Source organism: Pithys albifrons, chromosome 13, assembly GCF_047495875.1.
Source record: "Pithys albifrons albifrons isolate INPA30051 chromosome 13, PitAlb_v1, whole genome shotgun sequence".
NCBI classification, from domain to species: Eukaryota; Metazoa; Chordata; class Aves; order Passeriformes; family Thamnophilidae; genus Pithys; species Pithys albifrons.
In genome coordinates, this window is record NC_092470.1 from 11779949 (window position 1) to 11802013 (window position 22065).

The 22065-nt window shown below is 40.5% G+C and overlaps 1 protein-coding gene across 5 annotated transcripts in view; it reads left to right on the forward strand.

Moving 5' to 3' along the window:
• The window catches only part of PDE8A (phosphodiesterase 8A), a 141602-nt gene that overhangs the window by 118269 nt on the left and 1268 nt on the right, over positions 1–22065 (forward strand). For all 5 annotated transcript variants that reach the window (XM_071568127.1, XM_071568128.1, XM_071568124.1 and 2 more), the window contains 14 exons: positions 2047–2135; positions 3414–3465; positions 3566–3608; positions 4524–4601; positions 5493–5563; positions 6254–6418; positions 9600–9648; positions 9941–10076; positions 12295–12493; positions 15202–15419; positions 16221–16353; positions 20008–20172; positions 21048–21177; positions 21913–22032. In XM_071568127.1, the coding sequence (XP_071424228.1) occupies positions 2047–2135; positions 3414–3465; positions 3566–3608; positions 4524–4601; positions 5493–5563; positions 6254–6418; positions 9600–9648; positions 9941–10076; positions 12295–12493; positions 15202–15419; positions 16221–16353; positions 20008–20172; positions 21048–21177; positions 21913–22019 (1635 nt within the window). In that variant the 3' untranslated portion in view covers positions 22020–22032. The remainder of the gene's footprint in view (positions 1–2046; positions 2136–3413; positions 3466–3565; positions 3609–4523; positions 4602–5492; positions 5564–6253; positions 6419–9599; positions 9649–9940; positions 10077–12294; positions 12494–15201; positions 15420–16220; positions 16354–20007; positions 20173–21047; positions 21178–21912; positions 22033–22065) is intronic.

Consider the following 22065-nt stretch of genomic DNA (forward strand, 5'->3'; position numbering starts at 1 on the left):
GAGATTGTTTTCGTGACACCTTGTGTTTATTTTGGTTTGCCCTGTTTTCTACAAGCAGTTTGCTGAACTTTGCTGTCTAGTGCAAGAAGCCCCAGTCAAAAAGGAAAGCTGAACTGGGGGATTCCTTACTGTGCATATGTGAGTGCTCAGTGGGTAGATGCATGCCTTGGCCTTCTCAATGGAGTTTGAAACCTCAGCATTAGTTCATTCTGTAAAGGGTGAAACTGTGAGGTTTTTTACCATGTGTGGGTTTTATGCTGTGTTTGATCCCAGCACACCACACCATGCAGCAGGGACTGATCACAGTCCATGGGTGGCTCTAATGCAGACAGAATGATCAGTTTGACTGACAGCACATCTTAGGAAGTAGCTCTTCTCTGTTGGATTGCTCTATGAAGAGCATATGGTGTTCTTAAAATACATTTAAGTAACATCCCTGGGAGAACTTTATCTACCAGCAGGAGTTTGGCTCGGACCTCTTATTTCTCAGAATTGTGCTGACCTTTTCCCCTCGCACATTTCCTGCCGCAGATTCACAGGTTTTAGAAATTCACAGGTTGAAAAAATCGATCTGTTGACAAAGAACACATTAGTGAATAAACTGTCTTGAAAAGGATGCACTTTCAATGAAGGAATTATCCAATCTGTACCTTATAGCTTCATCCCTTTGTGTGCATCCTGGGTTTATTGCCTGGGTTAGGGATCAATTACTCATTTCTACCTCATCCTGGTTGTCAGGAGACTGTTGATATGCATACTTTAATTATGAGAGCATTGAATTTTGTGATGCTTGCTTTATCTTCATTTGTATTCCTCAAGCAGCTCACAGGAGATTTTACCCTAGCTTCACAGTTTGTTATGCACAGTTCTTTTCTCTGACAGATCATGAGAAAAGCCTTTCATATATTTTTCTGTTTAGCCTGTCACCATGCATTTCTCTGTGGGCTGGAGTCTATTTGCTGGCTCCATCAACATACATGCAAAACTGTTCTCTCCATACCTGTGCTCTGGCCTGCCTGACTGTTAAAGCAGCCTCACTTGACTGTATGTCTCACATAAATAAATATGTGTCATCTGCCTCATATGTTTATAAGATCTGATCTACAGTCTCTTGAACACAGCTGAAATACAGCAATTGCAATGAGCAGTTTGTATTAAGTGAACATGCAATATGGAATCAATTATTTGTTAATCACTTGGTATTTATTAGATGCCCAGCTCAAAATATGCATCTGCTAAAAATGACCACCAACAGCTTTTCTAGGGCTGGAAATGTGTAGAGAATCCTAAAACCAGAGTGCATTTACAGGGGAAGAAGAATCCAGGAGCTATTCTACTAGGCTTTCTTCTGCTTTAAAAAACCCCAGGATAAATCTCTGTCGCTTTTTGATAGTAAACTGACAGTATGGAAAGTAACTGTGCTAGGATATTGTAGCACTTCTAGTGGCAGATATATTTAATGTTAACCGGTGATAAGACTCCCGGATCTGCAGGAGAGATGGTGCAGTCCAGAAGTGAAGGTGATCAGGTCAATGTAACAATTTTGCACTGACCTTCCTGTCCTGCAACGAGTCCACACAGTCAGGGAGAAGGTCAGGCAGGTCACTGTAGCAGTCCCAGCCATGTGGTGTGTGGTCCTGGGCAGGGCAGGGGGTGCCCCACACAGAGCCTGACAGTGCTCCTGGAGCCTTGGGGGACTCCTGCTCCAGGCAGAGGCTGATCTGAGCTCTTGCTTTAGCATGGCTCTTTCCCAGGTCTCTCCCCAATGACCCACATCACCATAGAGATAGGATTGTGAAGAGAATACGTGGTTCTGATTCCCACAGCACCTGAGGTTCAGCTGTTACCATCAGGGTACTCACAGAAGTTCTCTGTGCAGTGGCAGCAACACACTGACCTACAGGTTTGTTACAGGGAAGAAATTTGAGGGTAACCAGTCCTGCCTGGTTTTGTACTGTAAGACAGCTTTCCATGAAAGAAGGTGTGAACCTACAGCTTCTCTTCCTGTTTTATCTGAAATTCCTTCTATTTGAATTATTTTTTAAGGAATGGCAAGGAATGTACTATGCGAAAAAGAAAAATGGAGATAGCATACAACAAAATGTGAAGATACTACCTGTCATCGGACAGGGAGGGTAAGTATGAAAGCTAAACCATGATTTATGTCTGAATCAAGGCTCAGTTTAGAGTTCAGTTGTTTTCAGCAGACACTAGATTATCCTGTTACTGAGTATAATGGAAGCTTACACTAAGAAGGGAGCCTCAGACCTCTGTGTTAAATTCCTTGGGGTGAAATCAGCTTTAAACAGTGTGTTCAGAGAAAGTGAAATTCTTCTAATTCTTCCCCAAAAGGAGCCAAAGATTCAGATGTGCTCACTTGTGACTCTGACTCTTCTAATACTCCCCAAAGTGCAAGTGCACCCTCTGGTCTTTCTGTGCTCTGTTGGGACCACCAGGACCTGCATCCTGTTTTACTGTGCACCTGTACCATGTCCCTCCATGCTCCCCTACTCATGATTGTTGCCAAGTATCTTTATGTGATGAGGTTACTGTGTGCTTTGATCATAGGCAAAATTCCAGCATGTCTTGATTTTTATGCAACTTCCACTCCCAAATCAAGGCTCTGGAGTACAGAAGTAGGTGTTAGTTACTGGTATGTTTATGATGAATACTTTTGTATTATACTGGGAAGGAAGGTGGATCACATTGCATGCAGTAGTAGCTTCAAGTCCCTCTAAGGTTTAATTAAGAGCATGGCACTTCATCTGCCAGACTTGGCTGAGATAATCATTTAGAAAAGTGTGTCTTCAAGAAGGAAAGGCCAAATGCGGCTTCTTCAAGCAGTTACTTCCTTAGGGGAAAAAAAAGAGTTGGATGTTTTGATTTGATTTCACCTCTGGAAGTAATTAATGTTCTTTACTCTTCATCAATAGAGTGAAAACGTGTTTTCAGTTTAAGATGCCAAACTTGATAGACCAGTATGTATTACGTACATTGCTACTTATAGAACAACCTAAACCCATTTGAAGCTGGCTTAGAAAGTTTTCTGCTAATCAGGGGTTTAGCTTTCAGTTTGATTGCTCTGTCCCTAAGTCCTGTAGAAGATGTCGAGGTTTGGAGAGCATTGTTGCATTTTTCACATTTATATCATACATGAAACATCCTACAGTAGCCTAGAAGAAGCTGGAAGAGTGGGGGGGAGAGAAGAATGAGGAGAAAACAGTCTTTGGAAAAGATCCTTCCGTTTTCCCCTGGATATGCAGAACTGTGGGGGTTTTCCCTTCCAAGTTGAGCCTTCCTGCCAGAACTGGATTTGTGCTATATTAATTTGTTGCTCTTACCCCTTTTGAGTATCAGCACTGAATTAGAACTGAAGTTTGGATGGAAATTAATGCACTGTTTTTTGCTTACAGAAAGATTAGACACTATGTGTCAATTAGTAGACTGTGCAATGACAACAATAAGGTAAGTGAAAATAGTTCTATGCTTGCATTAGTTTGAGCCCTAAATATTACAAAATAATGACAAAATTCTGACTAACTGGATTTCTCATACTGAATTGTAGGTGGAGAAGACATGTGAATGTATTCAGGCTGAATCTCAGACAGGTACAACACATCTCTTCTATCCTAATACATGGGAAAAGAATAAAGGCCACTGTTAGTGATTTGACTGAAAGCACAGTTGTGCAGAACACTACTGTTTATCAACTGATAAGCTGGGAATCCAGCTCAAGAGGCAGGAAAATAAATACAAGCCCTGTGTACCTGCCTCATTCATTTTAGAAGTGACATAAAGCAACCCACCTTTGAAAACACAGTAATAGGGCCCCCAGCTGGTGTTACGGTATCGCTGGATTCAGTGTCACATTTCAATTGTAGATCCCTGTGACAGAACTAGAAATAAGAAGGATGCCATCTAGCCACGTTGCTGTGGCTGGTCTGTAGCTCGGGGCATGTGTGTTTGCATAGCTTTCAGCTGTACTGAGGGGAGTTTGTATGTGGGTGCAAATGAGGATGATCAATGCTACTATTCACCCTCATCCCCATATTGACAATTCAGTTAAGAAATCCTTGGCATCCACGCTGTAGATACTTGTTAACTATAGCCTTGTTAGCATAGTCAGAGTCTGTAAGGAGCCTGGGATACAGTGCCTGGTTTGGTAATGTGACCTCTGCTTGGGCCCAGCAGTTCTTGGTGGCAGTGGTCACTTCAGTGAACTCAGGAGTGCTGCACAAATTGTACCCACAACTACAGTTGTGTCACTGTGGCAAGAGAGGAACTTTTCTCTCCACACTGTTAGTTTCCTTCTGCACAGACATGGAGGCGTGTTCTGCCAGTAAACTGGGATAACTGACAGTGTAATTGGGTGAGAGTTCAAAAAGGAGTTTTCATTGGCTCTCATGCGCTGAAGTGTTGTGGTGAGTGTCTCTCGGCTGCTGTCAGGCTTTTTCTGTGCTTCGGTTACTTTGACATACATCTCAGGCACAGCTTCATGTCATTGTACAATATTTTCTTCACAGATACTCAGACTTGCAGACACAAAGACATGAGGAAAGGATCCCTAGATGTCAGATCCACCACATCACGAGGGAGTGATGGTATGTTAAACAAGGCATTGTATTGGGTCTGGGTAAGCTGGAGTTGCCACAAAACCCAGTACACAAATGACTACATTTCTTACCTCTTTTGATAAAGATGCAAAGACTTTTTCTGTTAATTTTATTTTCTTTCACTGTTTTGTATTTTGCTCTGTTAGATCACCCCAAACTTTATGGATGAGTCACATATTCAACACTGTTGTTGGTACTTACGTGATGTTGCTAAAGTATACATCATGACAGTCCAGGCAGCAGGTCTGTGGCAGTGAGAATACAATCATGCTCCAGGATAGCAAAAGAACTCAGCATAAAGAATAACAGAGATGTGTCTGCATTTCATAAGTGCACAACATCCAGAAAAATCTCATCTTGACCTTTTCTCTATAGAACCAAAATTGCTAACCAATATATTTCTAATGAATAACATGCCAGAACCTGTGCTGTTTTAAGTTGGCATAGCTACTCACTTCAGAGGAGCTTCACTGATTTACCTCAGCTTGGAAGCTGACTCATCAGGCAGCAAGAGTAGATACATGAGGTAATAACCTAAATGCAATTGTTACCTACCTGTGCTTGCATCTATATAGCCTTTTAACTGAGTTTTAATTGAATATTTTAATTAGTTATAATTAAAAAATAAAAGCCATGATTTTGGCAGGCTGTTACACCTCCCTAACTCTAATCAGGGACAACAGTGGCTCAGCCAGGATCACTTTGTGCTTGTGTGTCCCCATCATCACAAGTATGTGTATGTATTCTGCAATAGATTGCCTCTGAAAGGCACAGCAGGGTAAGCAGTTCAGAAAACGAATCAAGATTTCTTGGCTGAATCCTCCTGTCATGCCTTGTTGCTGAAATCGGGATACAAATTGTGCTTTGTTTTGTGCACAGGCAGCTCACAAAGGCGCCGCTCGTCCATGGCCAGGGTACATTCCATGACTATTGAAGCCCCCATCACCAAGGTAATGGGCACTGGCACTGGCTGTGGGCAGTTGTGCTGTACTGCAGCACTGGGGCACGAGGCTCCAGAGCAGCATCCAGGCTGAGGAGCAAGGCAGCACTGGCCTCTGGGGCAACTTGTCTTCCACCTGCCCACTGGTGTAGCTCCAAAACACCAGATAGTCTGAACAAAAAATCTCCCAAGTGTGCTTAGTAGAGTGCCCTCCATGTGGTCAGCCATCGTATGACCCTTAAGAACTTTTGCTTATGTGAAGGATGGAGTAGAGTTCCTCCTTACTTGTCCATTGTAAACTGCCTTCTGAAACCATGAAAGGATTTGTCAAAAATTAGCTCTTCATTAAAATGAGAGAGGCAAATGGGGGAAAGTTACATTTAATCTATTTGGAGACAAATTGAGAGAGGCAAATGGGGGAAAGTTACGTTAAATCTATTTGGAGACAAATTGAGGCTGTGCCTTGGAGGTGAAAGGGAAAGTCATTAAAAAGATTGGTGTCTTTAAGGCCACCGTCTTGTTGCCAGGGTCAGGAGTAAACATCCATGTTTTAGTAACTTTCCTTTCATTTTGATTCTTCCACATGTGGATTAAAGTTTTAGATCTTGTTTATTTGCTGAATTTTCTATTGTAATTGATGAGTCTCTCTGTTCTTTCTTAAATCACTTTTAAGTTTACAATATGTCTAATGCTACACTAGGTAATAAACATCATCAATGCTGCACAAGAAAGCAGTCCCATGCCAGTTGCAGAAGCATTAGACCGGGCTTTGGAGATTTTAAGAACCACTGAATTGTACTCTCCACAACTGGGGACAAAAGATGAAGATCCACATACAAGTGACCTTGTTGGAGGGTTAATGACAGTAAGTACATACTGCCACAAACAGTTGTTGATTAATGTTCCACCGCCTGATTTTCCCAGTTACTCCATCTTTATCATCTGGCATGTGCCAAGTTTTCAAGAAAAACTGCACACCTCTTTTTGTGAATTCCCCCCCCCCCTTACTTCAATAATGTCACTCTGAGACTAGGAAGGGAATTGACCAGCCCCTTTGAAACACTAGTTTTGCTACAAATGGAAAGTAAACACATTTTCTTTTTTAAAAAGCAATTAATTTAAGAAAGGCATAGATGGGAGAGGAAGAAAGAAAGATAGCCAGACACTTGTACTTAATAATGAGGATTAAAATGACATGTTTTTTGGGGGCTTTTCAGTCTATAGAAAGAATGTGTTTTCAAAAGAATGCAAAATACATCTTTTTGTTGCTGTTTCTTGGATTATATTTGTACCTGTGGTGTGTACCCAAGGTTGAACAAAGCAAAGCAAGAACTGAACACAAACCTTCATAACCTGGAGTCTTAACTCTCCTGATGATAACAAGATGAGTTTAGATGAATGTTACCTGTGCCTTAAGGATACGTGTTTCCACTACTCTGTAGATTGCATATAAAAGGCTACATTGGGAAAAAAATGGACAGATGCAGAAAGGTTCACAGGATAGGAGCTTTTCAGAGATGTCTCTGGGCTCTTATAATTTCATGTTGTAACTGTCACAACACCCTTCCAGTATCTATCAGAATCTTCAAATAGTTCACATGTATTTTTGCTTTTCAAAATACCACAGCAAAGGTCTAATCAGGAGAAACATATGGGAGTCTTCAAGAATTCCAGAGGACCCTAATGGTTTATATAAGGTTGGATTTACTAACTGAGTAATCAAAATGTACTGTTACCTTAAGTATAAAAATATAGGTATTAGTCTCAGATTGAATTGCTTCTTCTGCTGAATATACAGAGATTGTAAACTCAACAGCTTTTTCCTCTTTGTGGATTGTTGATCCTTACACACATTTGTACTCTGACTGTACTCAGTCCATGAACACGTAGCAGCCCAGAATACGTAAGTAACTATTGCAAAACACAAAATCATTACTAAAGATAAATCAAAGGTTATTTTATGGAGCAATAGGAAAGCTGAGAAATCCATTTCAGACCATGAGGGTATCTGGCATAGTATAAGTTTTAAAATTATCTGAGAGAAATTTTTTTTCCATCAAAGGATCTGTTGAAAACAGAGTCATATCATTCCATTTCATGTTCAGAAGTTATGTCTAAGAAGAGAAACAAGTAATATGTTACTGGATTTGAACTCTCAGGCAAAAAGAGCATTTGAAGATCAAAGATGGATTTGCCAGATACAATCACACTTGCTATTTCAACCCTTAAAAACTAATCTTTGATTCCAAATCATAGGCAGCATCTGGTGTCTTTAATATTTGTGTCACAGCAGTACTTTTGAAGACTCACTGAGCCACTGTAGTTGTCCTTTCCCACTAAATCACAAAACTCCAGATTAATACACTGACAAGTGTGAAAGTAAAAATGAGATCTAACAATTCTCGTAAGTGCAGATATTGCATGATCAGATAAAGCATCCACACGTACTTCTGCTATACTTTTGTGCATAACATTTTGAGTAAGATGCATTGAGAAATATTTTTTTTCAAAACTGTGTTTTGACATCGTGGGCTAAATATTAACAGGCTGTAACTAAGCACTGTAACCTCTAAAGAGAAAGCAGGATTTGGGACACAGCATTTAGAATTCTAGGCGGAGAAGTAAATACTACATATTTTTGTAATGTTAATGGCACAGCATCATTGGCACCTGAGAGCCCAAGGCTGCCACCTTTTCTCTTGGCACAAAGCTCAGTCCTTCCTTGGCACCAGTGTGTCTAGGAAATTGCTATTTTTCGGACAAGAATTGAAGACGGACAAAGATTCCTCTTCCAAAAGGAATCAAAAGAGGAAAGGTGCCAGCCCACAAAGGGCAGGCCTAGTTCTCTATATTCCACCACACCTAATCCTCTCTCCGCTGCCGAATCCTGGGTTAGGGTTACTCTTAGAGTTACGCCTACAGTTAGGGTTAGGGTTAGGGTTAGGCTTAGGCTTAGGCTTAGTGTTAGGCTTCTCTTTTGTGTTAGGATTAGGGTTTGGGTGTCTTTTTACTGTTGATGGCGCAGCATCATTAGCACCTGAGAGCCCAAGGCTGCCACCTTTTCTCTTGGCACAAAGCTCAGTCCCTCCTTGGCAGCAGTGGGGCTGGGACATTGCCATTTTTCAGCCAAGAATTGAAGGCGGACCAAGATCCCTCTTGGAAAAGGAATCGAAAGAGGAAAGGTGCCAGCCCACAAAGGGCTGGCCTAGTTCTCTCTATTCTGCCAGACCCCCTCCTCTCTCCTCTCTCAAGTCCTGGGTTAGGGTTACGCTTAGAGTTACGCTTAGAATTAGGGTTAGGGTTAGGGTTAGGGTTAGGCTTCTCTTTCGTGTTAGGATTAGGGTTTGGGTGTCTTTTTACTGTTCATGGCGCAGCATCATTAGCACCTGAGAGCCCAAGGCGGCCACCTTTTCTCTTGGCACAAAGTTCAGTCTATCCTTGGCACTAACTTCCTGTTAGTTTTAATCTGTAGTTGTCATGCTAGAGTTAAGCCATGGAGGCAGTGAGCTGAAGAATAAACAAACAGAACTGCTGTGACAGAAAGGAAGCCTCAGAGAAATCTGTTGCTCTGCATTGTGAACAAGAAATCATGAGATTCTTATGCTGCTGAGGTGACCTGATCTGCCAGTGCCGGGCGATGAGAGAAGTTTCTCTCCATCCATTCCCTCCTACCACCCACCTTTGCTTGTTGATGGGAAGTATGTGGACATACTGTGTCTGCTTTGTGGCACACCCACAGCTGGTGTCTGTTGGCCAGATAAAGACAGATGTGAGGCTGTAATTCCAGAGGTCCATCTGCACCTGAGAAATGGGGGTTTTTACTCATCTGGTTTCATGTCGTGTCCCATATCCTGCAGTCTCTCACCTGTTACGAACTATATGTAAAACACAGAAATCTTATCAGTACACACAAGCAAGGGAGAGGGAGCTCTGATGACTGTAACAGGTTGTGGTCAGGCTTCTCTGAAGGTGTTGTGGTACTATTTGGTGTCATCTAGACCTCTTGTGCCATGACCTGCATTTAACTCTCAACGTTTATTTAACAGGATGGTTTACGAAGATTATCAGGGAACGAATACATATTGTCAGCAAAACGTAAGTTTTAATTTGGTGGCTACTGAGATATTAAAACATGTTCAGAAATTTAAGAAATGGGGCAAATGTGCTCAGATATTCTTTTTTTATAAGCATTGTTTGGGTTTGTTTTGTTTTTATTTATAAGCCTTTTTCTGCAGCATTACCGAGCTTTATAGAATAAAGGGTTGCCAGGCATCACTACAGAAAAGAAAACAAGTACATTCAGTACAAGTGTATCTCACTATTAGATACAGTGTTTGATACACTATTAATAAATATGTAATAGAGTAATAAATGTATTCCTCAACAGAAACTCATCAGGTCGCTGGCAGTTTGAGCTCTCCAATCTCTCTCAACGACATCCCCCCACGGATAACACAGGCAATGGAAAATGAAGAACAGTGGGATTTTGATATCTTTGAACTTGAGGCTGCCACCCATAAAAGGTCAGTTAATGCAAGAGCTCATAAATTGAAGTTGCTGAGAAGTGATTTAAATGTCATCCTGTAATCAGCTCTTTCATTTCTCCATCTGTGCTTTTAAAATGGAATAATTTCTATTTTCAAAGTAAAATGTTTGAAATTTTCTCACTGTCATTTCTAGTTGTATATGAACATTAAATATCTTCTGTTCCATCATGCACTATTTACTGGAAATTGCCAGTGGATGTAAGTGAAGATTATGTATCTTTGATACGGTGTAGTGACGAAACAACACAATTTTTAAAGCCTTCCTTTTCTCAGTAATAGAAATGTTCTACAAATCATATTATTTTCATGTGGGGATTCAAATTCCTGTTGTGGCCACCTACACACAGAGTCAACATGCTGGTCTTAATTTGATTACTTGATACAGATCAGGTTTTATTTTCTTTTAATATAATTGTGTAGGTTTTATTCCTGAACAGTGCCAATACATCATTTCAACAGAATTCCCACTGACCTTCTGTGGGATTAGAGGAAGGTCTTTATTTTAAAATCTTGGCAGGTCATTTTATTTGTAAGATTAACTGAAAAATATTTACTGATAAAAAGTAGGGCATACCACTTTCCACGATAGAAGTTTTTAAAAGCAGATCAGCTGTTTTGATAGACTGTACTTCATTAGTAGCAAAGGCTCCCACTAAAAGTAAATTAATCTTTTTGTTTAAATCCTTGTTTTTATTTTGTGATGCTTATCAAAAATTTCCCTTTTTGGTCTAGTTTCATGTATCACACTTTGTCTTAATTTAAAGCGTCTATGAGACACTAATTTGGAGGGTACATCCTGCAATGAATTGACTTTCTTAAACCCTCATCCAAATCCCAAATCTCTAAGAGCTTTGAAAGGTATTCAAAAACAGAGTCTAAGAAATATATCAGGCATTTAGTTAACATACATGCACTTCACTTTTATACCATGGTTTTATGAGCCAAAAAGCTGAAGAAAAATCCAGGGTTTTATTCTTCTTTAAAGTGATTTTATTACAAGTGAAGAAATTTACATTCAGTTGCTTTAGGGTTTTTTTCCTTTGCTGCATTTTGATTTCTAATAAAGTGCTATAGATACAGTAATTAAAAAGAAAAATGTAAAAATATAGTCAGTGTGTGTGATTTACAACATTTTATGTGTATAGTGCAGTAACTTAATTAATTATCCCAGTCAACATGCATGAGATCACCAGATAGGCTTCTCTATTCCTGCTGATCTGGAGAGACCACAGAGGGACAAAGGAGGTACTTTGTTGCCTGTCCTCTTATTAAAGGTATTATAATGATTGCTTCCTACTGTGTTTAAATAAAGGCAGTTCATTTATTAAGAGAATTAAAGTGATCCTATATGACTCACAAGTATGACTATGTTAGTAATATTTTGTCTTAAGACCAAGCAGATATATGGTAGTAAAGCCAAGATAATTAATTAAATCTAAGATTTGGTGCATTTCAGTTACCCTGACACAGAAACCTGGAGGCACCTTTGTCTGACAATGGGGGGATTAAGGGGGATTTAACTTTAGTATATTATGATTGTAGTATATGACACAGTACTATTGAGTGGTTTTGCCAAAATATACACATCTAACCCTAAATGACCTCAGCAGCTCTAAATGACCTCATCTCACCTGTCAGGTGCAGCTAAAAATCAGAGTGCTTCTGGACTCAAGCAGCATCCTCTGTTGCATGTAGTCAGCGAGCAAGGGAAACCTGCAAGGGTGGGTGTAAAAGGAGTGGAGCAAATCCTCAGTGCAGAAAGCACAGGGATTGCAGCATTCTGTAGTATAGATATACTTAATCTAACTGTAAACAAACTAGCTGAGGAATCTCTGGCAGCAGCAAGATTATCTCCATCCTCTTGTGCACAGTTTAGTACTTGCTCATTTATTTCATTTTGACTGCAGTCTACATTTACCCAACACACACTCCCCAAGCCCCAAAATACTGCTACGTGTAGCACAGCAGCAATATAGAGCATTTTTAATATCCCTGGGAAGGAACTGCCTGGTTCTGAGACTGTACATGTGATAGATAGGCAGAACACTTCCACAGGTCTGGACTGTAATTCAGTAATGAGTCCTTATATCTCATTTTCTATGTCAGGGTTACAAATGCTGTATGGATTCATACTATTTATGCTATATATTCTTTCAACTTAATTTGTTTTAAAACTTTGTGTTTTTCTCCACAGGCCTTTAGTTTATCTGGGTCTCAAAATATTTGCTCGCTTTGGAATATGTGAATTCCTAAACTGTTCAGAATCCACTCTGAGGTCATGGTTACAAGTTATCGAGGCTAACTACCATTCCTCCAACTCCTACCATAATTCTACTCATTCAGCAGATGTACTACATGCTACTGCTTATTTCTTGTCTAAAGAAAGAGTAAAGGTGAGTCCACATTTATAAGAAACAATGTAGGTGGGAAGTACAGATGCAATCAAAGGAAGATCTCTCAAAAACAGATTACAAAAGCCAAATGTCTGCCCAATGCCAACCAGTTTGGTAACTCTGAGGTCAAAGAACTGGTCTGCTTTACATGATTTCTGGGATCTCTTACAGTATCTGTGGAAAGATGGATATTAGTATTATAGGAATTCAACAATACCTGATGGGAGAATAAGTAAAACTTCTCCATATGGCTAAACTTTCTCAGATGGGTGAGCTACTATCACAATTATTTTTTTGACAGTATGTGTCAAATACAGATCTAATGTAATAAATCACCATCTCTTAATGCCTTGTGATGGTCACTCTGCTGATGACTACCAGGACAATATGAAGTAGGTTGTATCACCCACTGGACAAGATGGCCTGAGGCTTATAGAGACTGCACTGAGGGAGAGTATTGAGAAAGGTTACTTGCCAAAGTTCCTTGTACTGTAACACCCACTGGGGTATTAGAGCCACTGACAACCAGAATAAATCAGAGCAACCTTTGCTCTCACATGCCCACACTGGAGAAGGGGAGTTAAAGCAGTGCTTGCACAAGGAGAGGGGTTGCATTTTTGGGTAGAAATTCCTCCCCTCACTTGGCCTGACGGAGGACAGCACCAGTGGTGGGCACCTGGCTGAGAAATTTGTGACTATAAACAAGCTTCTGACAGCTCATTAAACTGTAGTAAGTCCCTTGACCTGGAGCTGCAGCTCATTAGTGTGCTCTCCAGAGGCTGATTTACAAATACCATGTGCCAAGTGGGAATAGAACATCACTGGGTTTTTTCAGCCCCAGATTTGCCAGAGGTTTAGCTGGTCTTCCCAAGAATATCTATGAAAAACAGGCAAATCTGGATTCATTTCGATGCCACAGAAGCATGACTGCCTCCTCTTTTTCCAGAATGTTATTTCCATTCCTCTGCAGGCATAGGAATGGAAAAAATGGTGCAGCAGAAGAAGGAGCAGGACCAAAGTTCAAAATTCTGCCTTTATCTTTTCTAAGTTACAGCCCAGCTGCTTTTGTGTTGTCCAAAGTTCAACTTAACCAAAGCACAGAAGGCTAATTCTGCCAGTCAGAGTCACAATGAGAAACTTTTTTTTAATCTGAATTCAATTCAACTTGCCTGGGAAAATTTTCTGGTTCCCATATTAAAGCCATATTCTCAGAATCATTTCCACTTCTGTGGCATGGAAGTTAGGATGACAAAATTAGAATCCTTGACCTTGTTCATAAAAGTGCTGCAAATCCCTGTGAAGTTTTTTATGTGAGCCTCAGAAAATGATCATCAGGTAGATTGGTGTGGTCCTACAGTTCAGGTATTCTCAAGTTTCTGGCCACATCCATCTGTACAGATCTTTTTCAGTCAGACTGAGCATTGGTCAGTGTGTCCTTATGAGGACAGCCTGTTCTAAAGTCTCGCTCTCCTAATTTTATACCACAAAATAGTATCCCATGAGCAGCAGCTGAAAGAAAGAAGAAGCTAACACATGGCAGACAGTATTTCAGATAATGCTAACCATGAAGTACAGCAGGAATAAGTTAATGCCTTTTCTTGCTCTCTTGACAGTCCTCAGTGAATAATATCCTAGGTCCCTCAAAGTTAAGTCATTGCACTAATTTCAGGAGATGTAAAGTAGGGTAGAGTCTGTCTTTTCACCTACCAAGGATAATTATTCTGAATGGTACTGTCAAAGCTAGTAGAAAATCTGGACCTTAAATTCAAGTTAATTGGAATGGAAATTATCTCCCCTGCTCCCAGATTTAACAGGGGATATTTCTGCTTTTGTGCCTCTTTTATTTTATTAAAATTTTTAACTTAATTGTTTGATATCTGTGGTCCTTCACAAGAAGCCAGCATAAACACAGCATAAACGCTAGTTTCCAAAGGTATACAATATATTTCTGAGGTGATTAGTTCTTTTTCTCCTTTATGCTATTAATACAGTATTAAAACTTAAGTATAAAACCTTAAAAGTCAAATGGGTTTATTTTTTCATGAAATAGATAGATAAAATTAGACATAAAGCAATGACCATTGCAAGTAGCGATAAAGCATGGAGTGCACCACACTAACAGAATCATAACCTTCACAGAAAGTAAAGAACAGTGTGTCACATAATTTATCCATGGATGTAAATCAGCAAGTGTTATTTATAGAATATGCATTAGCTGTAACCCCAGGACACTGTTCTAGAACTGGACATATGGATAACATTCCTTTCAAATGGTAAACCTGGCCAGCGCATAACTAGAATGTGATTAGGACACATTAAAATTCCAGAGGAAATTAAAAGTGGTGGTAATAGAATAATTTTCAGCAGTATGGGTCTTTTTTCCCAGCCAAATAGCCGAACTCCAGGTGAAGGTGGTTTCACTGTTGTTAGAAAACACAAACTCATTTATTACTTTACATTTTTTAAATTTGATGCGCTGTGACAAAGGCATGGTTAAGACAAAATTTAAGAGGCACAAAATGGCCAAAAAAGTCACATGGTGTTCAGTGAAGCTTATAATGAATTTTCCATTGCTCTTTGTAGAACATCTGACCCTTACTGATCTCAAGGGTTTTGGCTCTGATTCCCAGGAACTTGGCTTAATCTTATGGACAGAGCAGGGTTTCTAATGAGTCTGCCAGGAAAACTAAGCATCCTTCTATTTCCAGCAAACTTTGGATCCGATTGATGAGGTTGCTGCACTCATTGCCGCCACAGTCCATGATGTGGATCACCCAGGAAGAACCAATTCTTTCCTGTGCAATGCTGGCAGTGAGCTTGCGATTCTCTACAATGACACCGCAGTGCTGGAGAGCCACCACGCTGCCCTGGCTTTCCAGCTCACCACCCGCGACGGCAAATGCAATATATTTAAAAACATGGAGAGGTAAGCTTAAAACCCAGGGTCCTTGTTTGCCCACTAACCTCTCCCTTCCTTCTGTGTCACATAACAAAGGACAAACAAGCATCCTTTGCTTCTAAAAGAGTAGAGTTCTTCTGCCTGTCCTACACAAACTTAGCAGTCATCCCATGGTGTCAGTTCCTCCTGTTGATAAAAAGGCAGACCCTGTCTAAGGAACTTACTGTAAATCTTAATGTGGGTAAGTCTAGAAGAATTATTTTGTATCATTGAATGTAGAAAGCAAGCTATGGTTGAGTAGGTACATATTTGCTGGGCAGAACAAAGAAAGAAAGAGCCACAGAGCATCAGTCAAAAATTAAATGCCTTGTTGCAATGGCAAGGATAGTGAAGGACCTAATGTTCTTCTTCCAGCCCCAGAAAGGCATTTAGGACAAGGATGTGACCATTGCCTTGGTCATCTCAAGATACAGCTGAAAAGTATTGCTGAAAATTTGACTGGAGCATGAGCCACTGCTGAGTGTCTGTACTAAAAGCCTTGGGAACATGCTGGTGTGGCATGTCCTGGCAGCTCTTCTGAGCAGTTGGTACTACTGCTTCTGCCCAGCTCTGGTACTGCATCTCCTAGAGATCCGGTCATGCCTTGAGCACATATGTCTCTACACACCAAAATGTACTCCATCTAGCATAGATGCATCTGCCCAAACCTTTTTTACTGTTCTTTCTTCTCCCAGCACTTCTCTCCAATGGAAATTTTGTTAGACTTGTTTTAGCAACCAGCCCTTTGTGAACCAGCCAGAATTCTTAATTGTTTCCTTCTTTAAACAGGAATGAGTATCGAACCCTTCGCCAAGTCATTATTGACATGGTCTTAGCAACAGAAATGACAAAGCACTTTGAGCATGTCAACAAGTTTGTCAACAGCATTAATAAACCTTTGGCAGCACTAGAAGAAAATGGGGTAAGCTACACTGCAAGTCCTCCTCAAAATTACTAGGCAGGGACTAGGAATCCTTTTCAGTAGGAACTCCCCACATGGTGTACTGAGAAAGTTCATCAGAAACATGGAAAAAGAGAGACTAGAGATTTATCTTTTACCTTTGAGTTTGAATGCCTTTCTGCTTAACACGGTTGTCACACATTTTGTGGATGATTGGGACCCACTTGGATCCTATTAATATCTCAGTGCTTTGATGTCATACTTGGAACCAGAACCTTGGGCTGTATGTTTTCTTGTTAAAAATGCCATTTTGATTAACCCAGTCACTCCCATGGAGTGGCAAGACTTGGCATTGTGGTTGGCCATTTCTGCAAAGGAGACAAGGTTTGCTTCAAAACAGAAGCTGAACTACTCCCTCCCTCCCAAGGGGACATGCTGGGGGTGCAGCATAAGGGCAGGGATATGGGCTGCCATATGGTGCATTCTCTGGGAATAAGGGCCCTCATCACTGTCTGGCAGCATTTGTGGAGTTTGTCTACTCTCTTTTTTGATCTTTAAAATAGATGATAGTGACATTATGTATCACATAGGTATAATCAATAGCCAACTGGAACCCCATGGACACAACCAAATTGCCTGTTGAGAACTCATTCTGAGAAACCGCACCAGTTTCAATAACAGCTTCAACCAGCAGTTTTGTTGCCAGTAAGAGCAGTGTATAATTTTGTTGGAATGTGGGTTTTTTTTGCGAAAAGGTTTTCAGAAATGCTTATAACAAAGTTCACATCAGTGGCAATGTCCTGTAGGAGATGTAATGGTTTTCTGTGTTTCCTTACCATGTTTTTTGGAAAGCCACATTTATGGCTGTTGTGTGTAATGGGGGAGGGCAGTCTTTTTCTTACATGAGAGTGGGAGAGGAATAGGTCTTGTTCCTTTGCTTATCAGAAGCAGACTGGAGCTTAATTGGAGAATGGTACCTTTGTCCACAGGAGTATATGCTAGAATTAACTTTGCTCTTGGCACCCAGCGATGCTAATTGGAACTTCGGAAACATGAAGCCAAAGTCCCAGTAGGAACTGGTTTTACTAACTAAACTGGAAGAAAGGATGTTAAGTTCTCAGCTGGACAGCCTCTCTGGATGAGCACAGGAGCATTCAGGACAAGAGGAGAGCAAGGGAGCTGCTGCTCCTTGCTGTAGTTCACCGCACCACTGACCCTGTGGAGTGTGTAACTCTCTGCGGCTCCTGGTCCTGCTAAAGGGCTCTGTGCTGGCCTGGCTTGGTGTGCAGACCCCCTCCTTCCAGCCCCAAAGATAGGGATGCAGCTGTTGTTTGAGCAGCAGCATCCATAGCACCCATCCAAAGAGCCAAACTCCTCTCCTTGACTGTTACGCAGAGCTGAACAACTGTTCCTGTACAGTCAGAGAGTAAAAAACAAATACAGCAACATAGAGAAACAAAACAGAAGTTTAATTCTGCCCTTAAGCCTCAGGGACTGCAGGGAAATAATCTGTCCCAGGAGTCATTTGTGATTTACAGCAAATTCTGCCCTAGGATGGGAAGAAAGACAAAGACCATATAATTTCTACTGAAAAATGTCTCCCTTCTTTTGTTTGGGAGTTTCTCAGTTCAGCAGGTTTCTATTAAAAGGCCTGTAATGTGTGAGAGGGTAAAGCAAATCATTCACTGTTCTGAGCAGAACAACACTGTCAGACCCTTGTTCAACTGTGTTGTTTCTGGTTGCAGTGGCAGAGTGTGTTTTCTGGCCTGGTTTCCAGTCATGTTAGTGACTCAGGGTTGTGTTTGCAGGCTGAGCTGCCAACTGCATATTCCAAATGGGACAGTTTCACTTAATTTTTATTTATTATTTTTACACATATTTATTCAAAGAGCCATGCTGAAAAGCTGCTCTATTTGTTTCCTTTCTTCTTTTGTTTCATAAACTGAAAAATAAAAATCCTTTCCAGCTCCTGCATCCTTTACCCTCCCATTTCCCTTCATGATGTCACCAAAGGCTGTGACAGGAAGCCAGCATCTGACAGGCAGAGACACCTCTACACTCTGAGGAGGATGCTGGGACTAAGCATAGATAGTACATTTTAGTCCCAAGGCATCTGCATTGAGCAAGTAGAACTGTGCCTTTGCTTGGAACAGAGCACAGAATTGAACATCCTTTTTGGATTCCTGGTGGTTTACCTACTAGGATATTCTTTACTGTGTGTAACTGAATGATCTCTAATATTTCCATACTTGTGTTTCTGGAGCTTCCATCACTTTATTTTGGCTTTTTCTTATGTAATTTTGTCATGCATTTGGAGATGCATGCACCTCACTTGGTTTCCTTGGTTTCCCCTTCCACATACCTAAAAATGAGGGAGAAGAATTGATTTGGGAGTTCCATTTTGCTAACAACTGTGAAGCTGGTGTTTCTAAGCCAGTATGCTACCAGATGCTAATTTCTTTATTACTGTCAGTTTCTTCCTTTAGGAAGAACTTTCTTTCCCACAAGAATTTTCTTCTGAAAAATGTCATGCTTATTCTGACCTAATGAAAAGTCAGAATGTTTCAGCTGCTTTGTATCTCCCTCTTTGTACAAAATACTGCAGGAACTGGTGGCACATTATTATTATCATTATTGTTAGTTACTTCTTCCCTGCTCTGACTGTGGAGCAAGGCCTTCCTACGTGCCAGAGAAGTCTTGTATATTCCTTGCTTCAAAGAGTTTCTATCCTGAGTAGAAGGTGTTGGAAATTTCTGTACCTACCCATCTCTAAAGAGTCCAGCAACAATGTTGTACTTAGAGGTAACTTTTAAAAATATTTTGATCCTGGATCTCTGTCCTTTAGAAATTTGCTTCATCGGAGCTCCACAGAAAATAGCTTCTAATCTGGATCATCACTCATATTAGCTGTGTATTGCCTCCAAATATAGAGTACCACTGACGTGTTCCCAGCTGTAGCCTGGGAACCAAATAGAAGCTGTGGGTGGACTGAAAACTTTGCTGCAGTTGCAGAGGAAAGATGAGTTTGTTCAAAGCATGTTTCTAATAGATTGCTTTAATACTGATAGACCCTGGGAAAGCAAGAATTCTCAGTCAGATCAGAGACTGATGGGCTGACGTAGGTCCAGTAGAAGGGAGTGAAGAGCATGCCTGGGAGGCAGTGTGGGATCTGACTCTCCAAACATTAGGAGTGCTGTCAGAATGACTGATACTCACACTGATGAGGTTGACTGTGCATCTTGGGTCACTCCTTTCTTTTAGACTCCTTATTCCACTCTTAATGTGTAAGTCCATTAATTCTTGGATTTCAGCAGAGAATTACATTTTTCTGTCTACATGGTGCTCATGACTATGTGTGTAGTGATGAATGAATCCTCTCCACACTTTTAAGAAGGCAGATAAGGCATAGAGAGATTAGGTGACTTGCCCAAAGATACCCAAGAGATCTGTCACAAAGACAGTGACTGAAACCAGAAACTGGAGTTCATTGCTAGCTTAGAGCTGTGGCTGAGATTCATAATCCCCCTATAAATTCAGTTAGACATCGAGTATGGTAGCCAGTAGCAGGACTGATCCCTATAGGATCTGCTGAAAGCATTCGCAAAGCACAAAAGCTTTTGAGTTACTACATGGAGACTTTGCTAATGGATTGCTTTTAATTCTTAAATGTTACAGAATAATGGTGATGGAGAGTCAATCAAAACTGTTCTCCGGTCTCCTGAAAACCGTATCCTTATCAAGCGCATGTTGATAAAGTGTGCTGACATTTCCAATCCATGCAGACCCATAGAACAGTGTATAGAGTGGGCTGGACGGATCTCTGAGGAGTACTTTGCACAGGTAAGGCATCTAAAATGGGCTGCTGAAATTCCAGATGAGCATCTCTTTTAAACTGGAGAAGGGGGCATATACTGCCAGTGTCAGAGGATATCTAAGGCTACATTACAAAATATGAAAATAACAACCTTTTTATTTCAAGTGATAGGATACCACTTATACTGATACAAGACTAGATGCCTGCAGACAGATGAAAACTGACAACTTCTATGGTGAAGTTTCTGAAAAATTTAAGCTTTCAAGTAGTTCAGTTTGGAGCTGAGATTTTCGAGTCTTGCCGGCAAATACATTTCTATAACAGGATGCCTTCTGTATACCCACATGCTGGCTTTGCCTCAGGAATAGGATCATCAGGTTCTAGTGTTAGAATGGGAACATCACTCACTCCAAGAAATGCTGTAAGACCTTAGCACACTGTGCTGAAGAAAGGTGTTAGGAAGATGGGGAAAAGGAGAGGGCAGAGTCATTATTACAGATGATAGACCAAATGCTGCAACCCCAAGTGGGTGGGAAAGGGATAAAAAAGGTATTTTGCCATCTCTGAGTTGTACAGATTGTCACTTTCATCAGATACTGAAATTGGTTGAGCAGCTGTTAGCTCCAAAACAGTCTTAACTTTGTAATGTGTGAAGTTACTTGGGGTCAGCTTGTGTGCAGATGCAGAACATAAAGGTATCTCTTTGTGGAAAACACTAGAAAGTACTATTTCTCTGCTCTTTTGCTGAAACCAGAAGGACTAGATGCTTAAGATAAATCACTTCAGATTTATTCAGGTTCCTCCTTTTATATACCAGATGCATGCTCTAGTCAGTGCCAAACAATCTGCTGCTAAAAGAAACCCATTCTTAGATGAATAATCACCAGAGGTTTTTTTGCAGACTGATGAAGAAAGGAGGCAAGGTTTACCTGTTGTGATGCCAGTTTTTGACAGAAATACTTGCAGCATCCCCAAATCCCAACTATCATTCATTGATTACTTCATTATTGATATGTTTGATGCCTGGGATGGTAAGCAAAACTCTGCTATTTTTCCTGATGCTGATTATACTGTGAACATTTGAAACTACTGTGATACATAAAATTACTTTTTATGGCTCCTAAAGAAAGGAAGAGAAAAGGACTAACATTAATAACTTCATTATTGCTTAGAAGTATTTGATACTGCTACAAGTAATTTTCATGGCTTCTCTTTAATATACTAGATTCAGGCTATGTTTAACTTTTTTAATTTGCTTCTCTGTAAATGGAAAATAGAACCTATTCTATTTGATAGCACTTTGGGCACAGTCATTTTGTCCATGTTGTTATCGGTTAATCTTTAAGACAAATTTCTACACTCTGGAAACTGCTTGGAGGAGCAGATATTTCCCTCCAAGTGATGCCTCTGTGGTAAAAGAGGCCAGAAATGTGATTCTCTGAATGCTAGATCATGACGTGTGACTGATATTTGATGGAGCAGAATAATTACAAGCATAATTAGCTGTGCCCCTCCTGGAAACCTGTGCCCCCTTGCTGGGACTTGCAATACCAGTATTAAGTAGACTTACAGAACAGTTCTCAGTGGCCCGAGGTCTACATGAGTGATGAGAGCTATACAGCCAAAACCATTTCAAGTATCAGTATGACAGATTTAAGCATTTCTACTTAACACAGTTGCCCAGATATTTCAAGTGATACTTAAGCAGGCAGAATCTGTGACTTTCATTTCTGCAAACTAAGGACTCTCTGCCCTTCCTTCCCTAGCATTTGCAGACTTGCCAAATCTGATGGAGCATCTGAATAATAACATTAAATACTGGAAAGGACTAGATGGAAGGAATCTGCGAGTCCTTCGACCACCACCAGAATAGCAGCTAGACCATGGTGTGTAATTTACTAACCAGATGCATATTTATT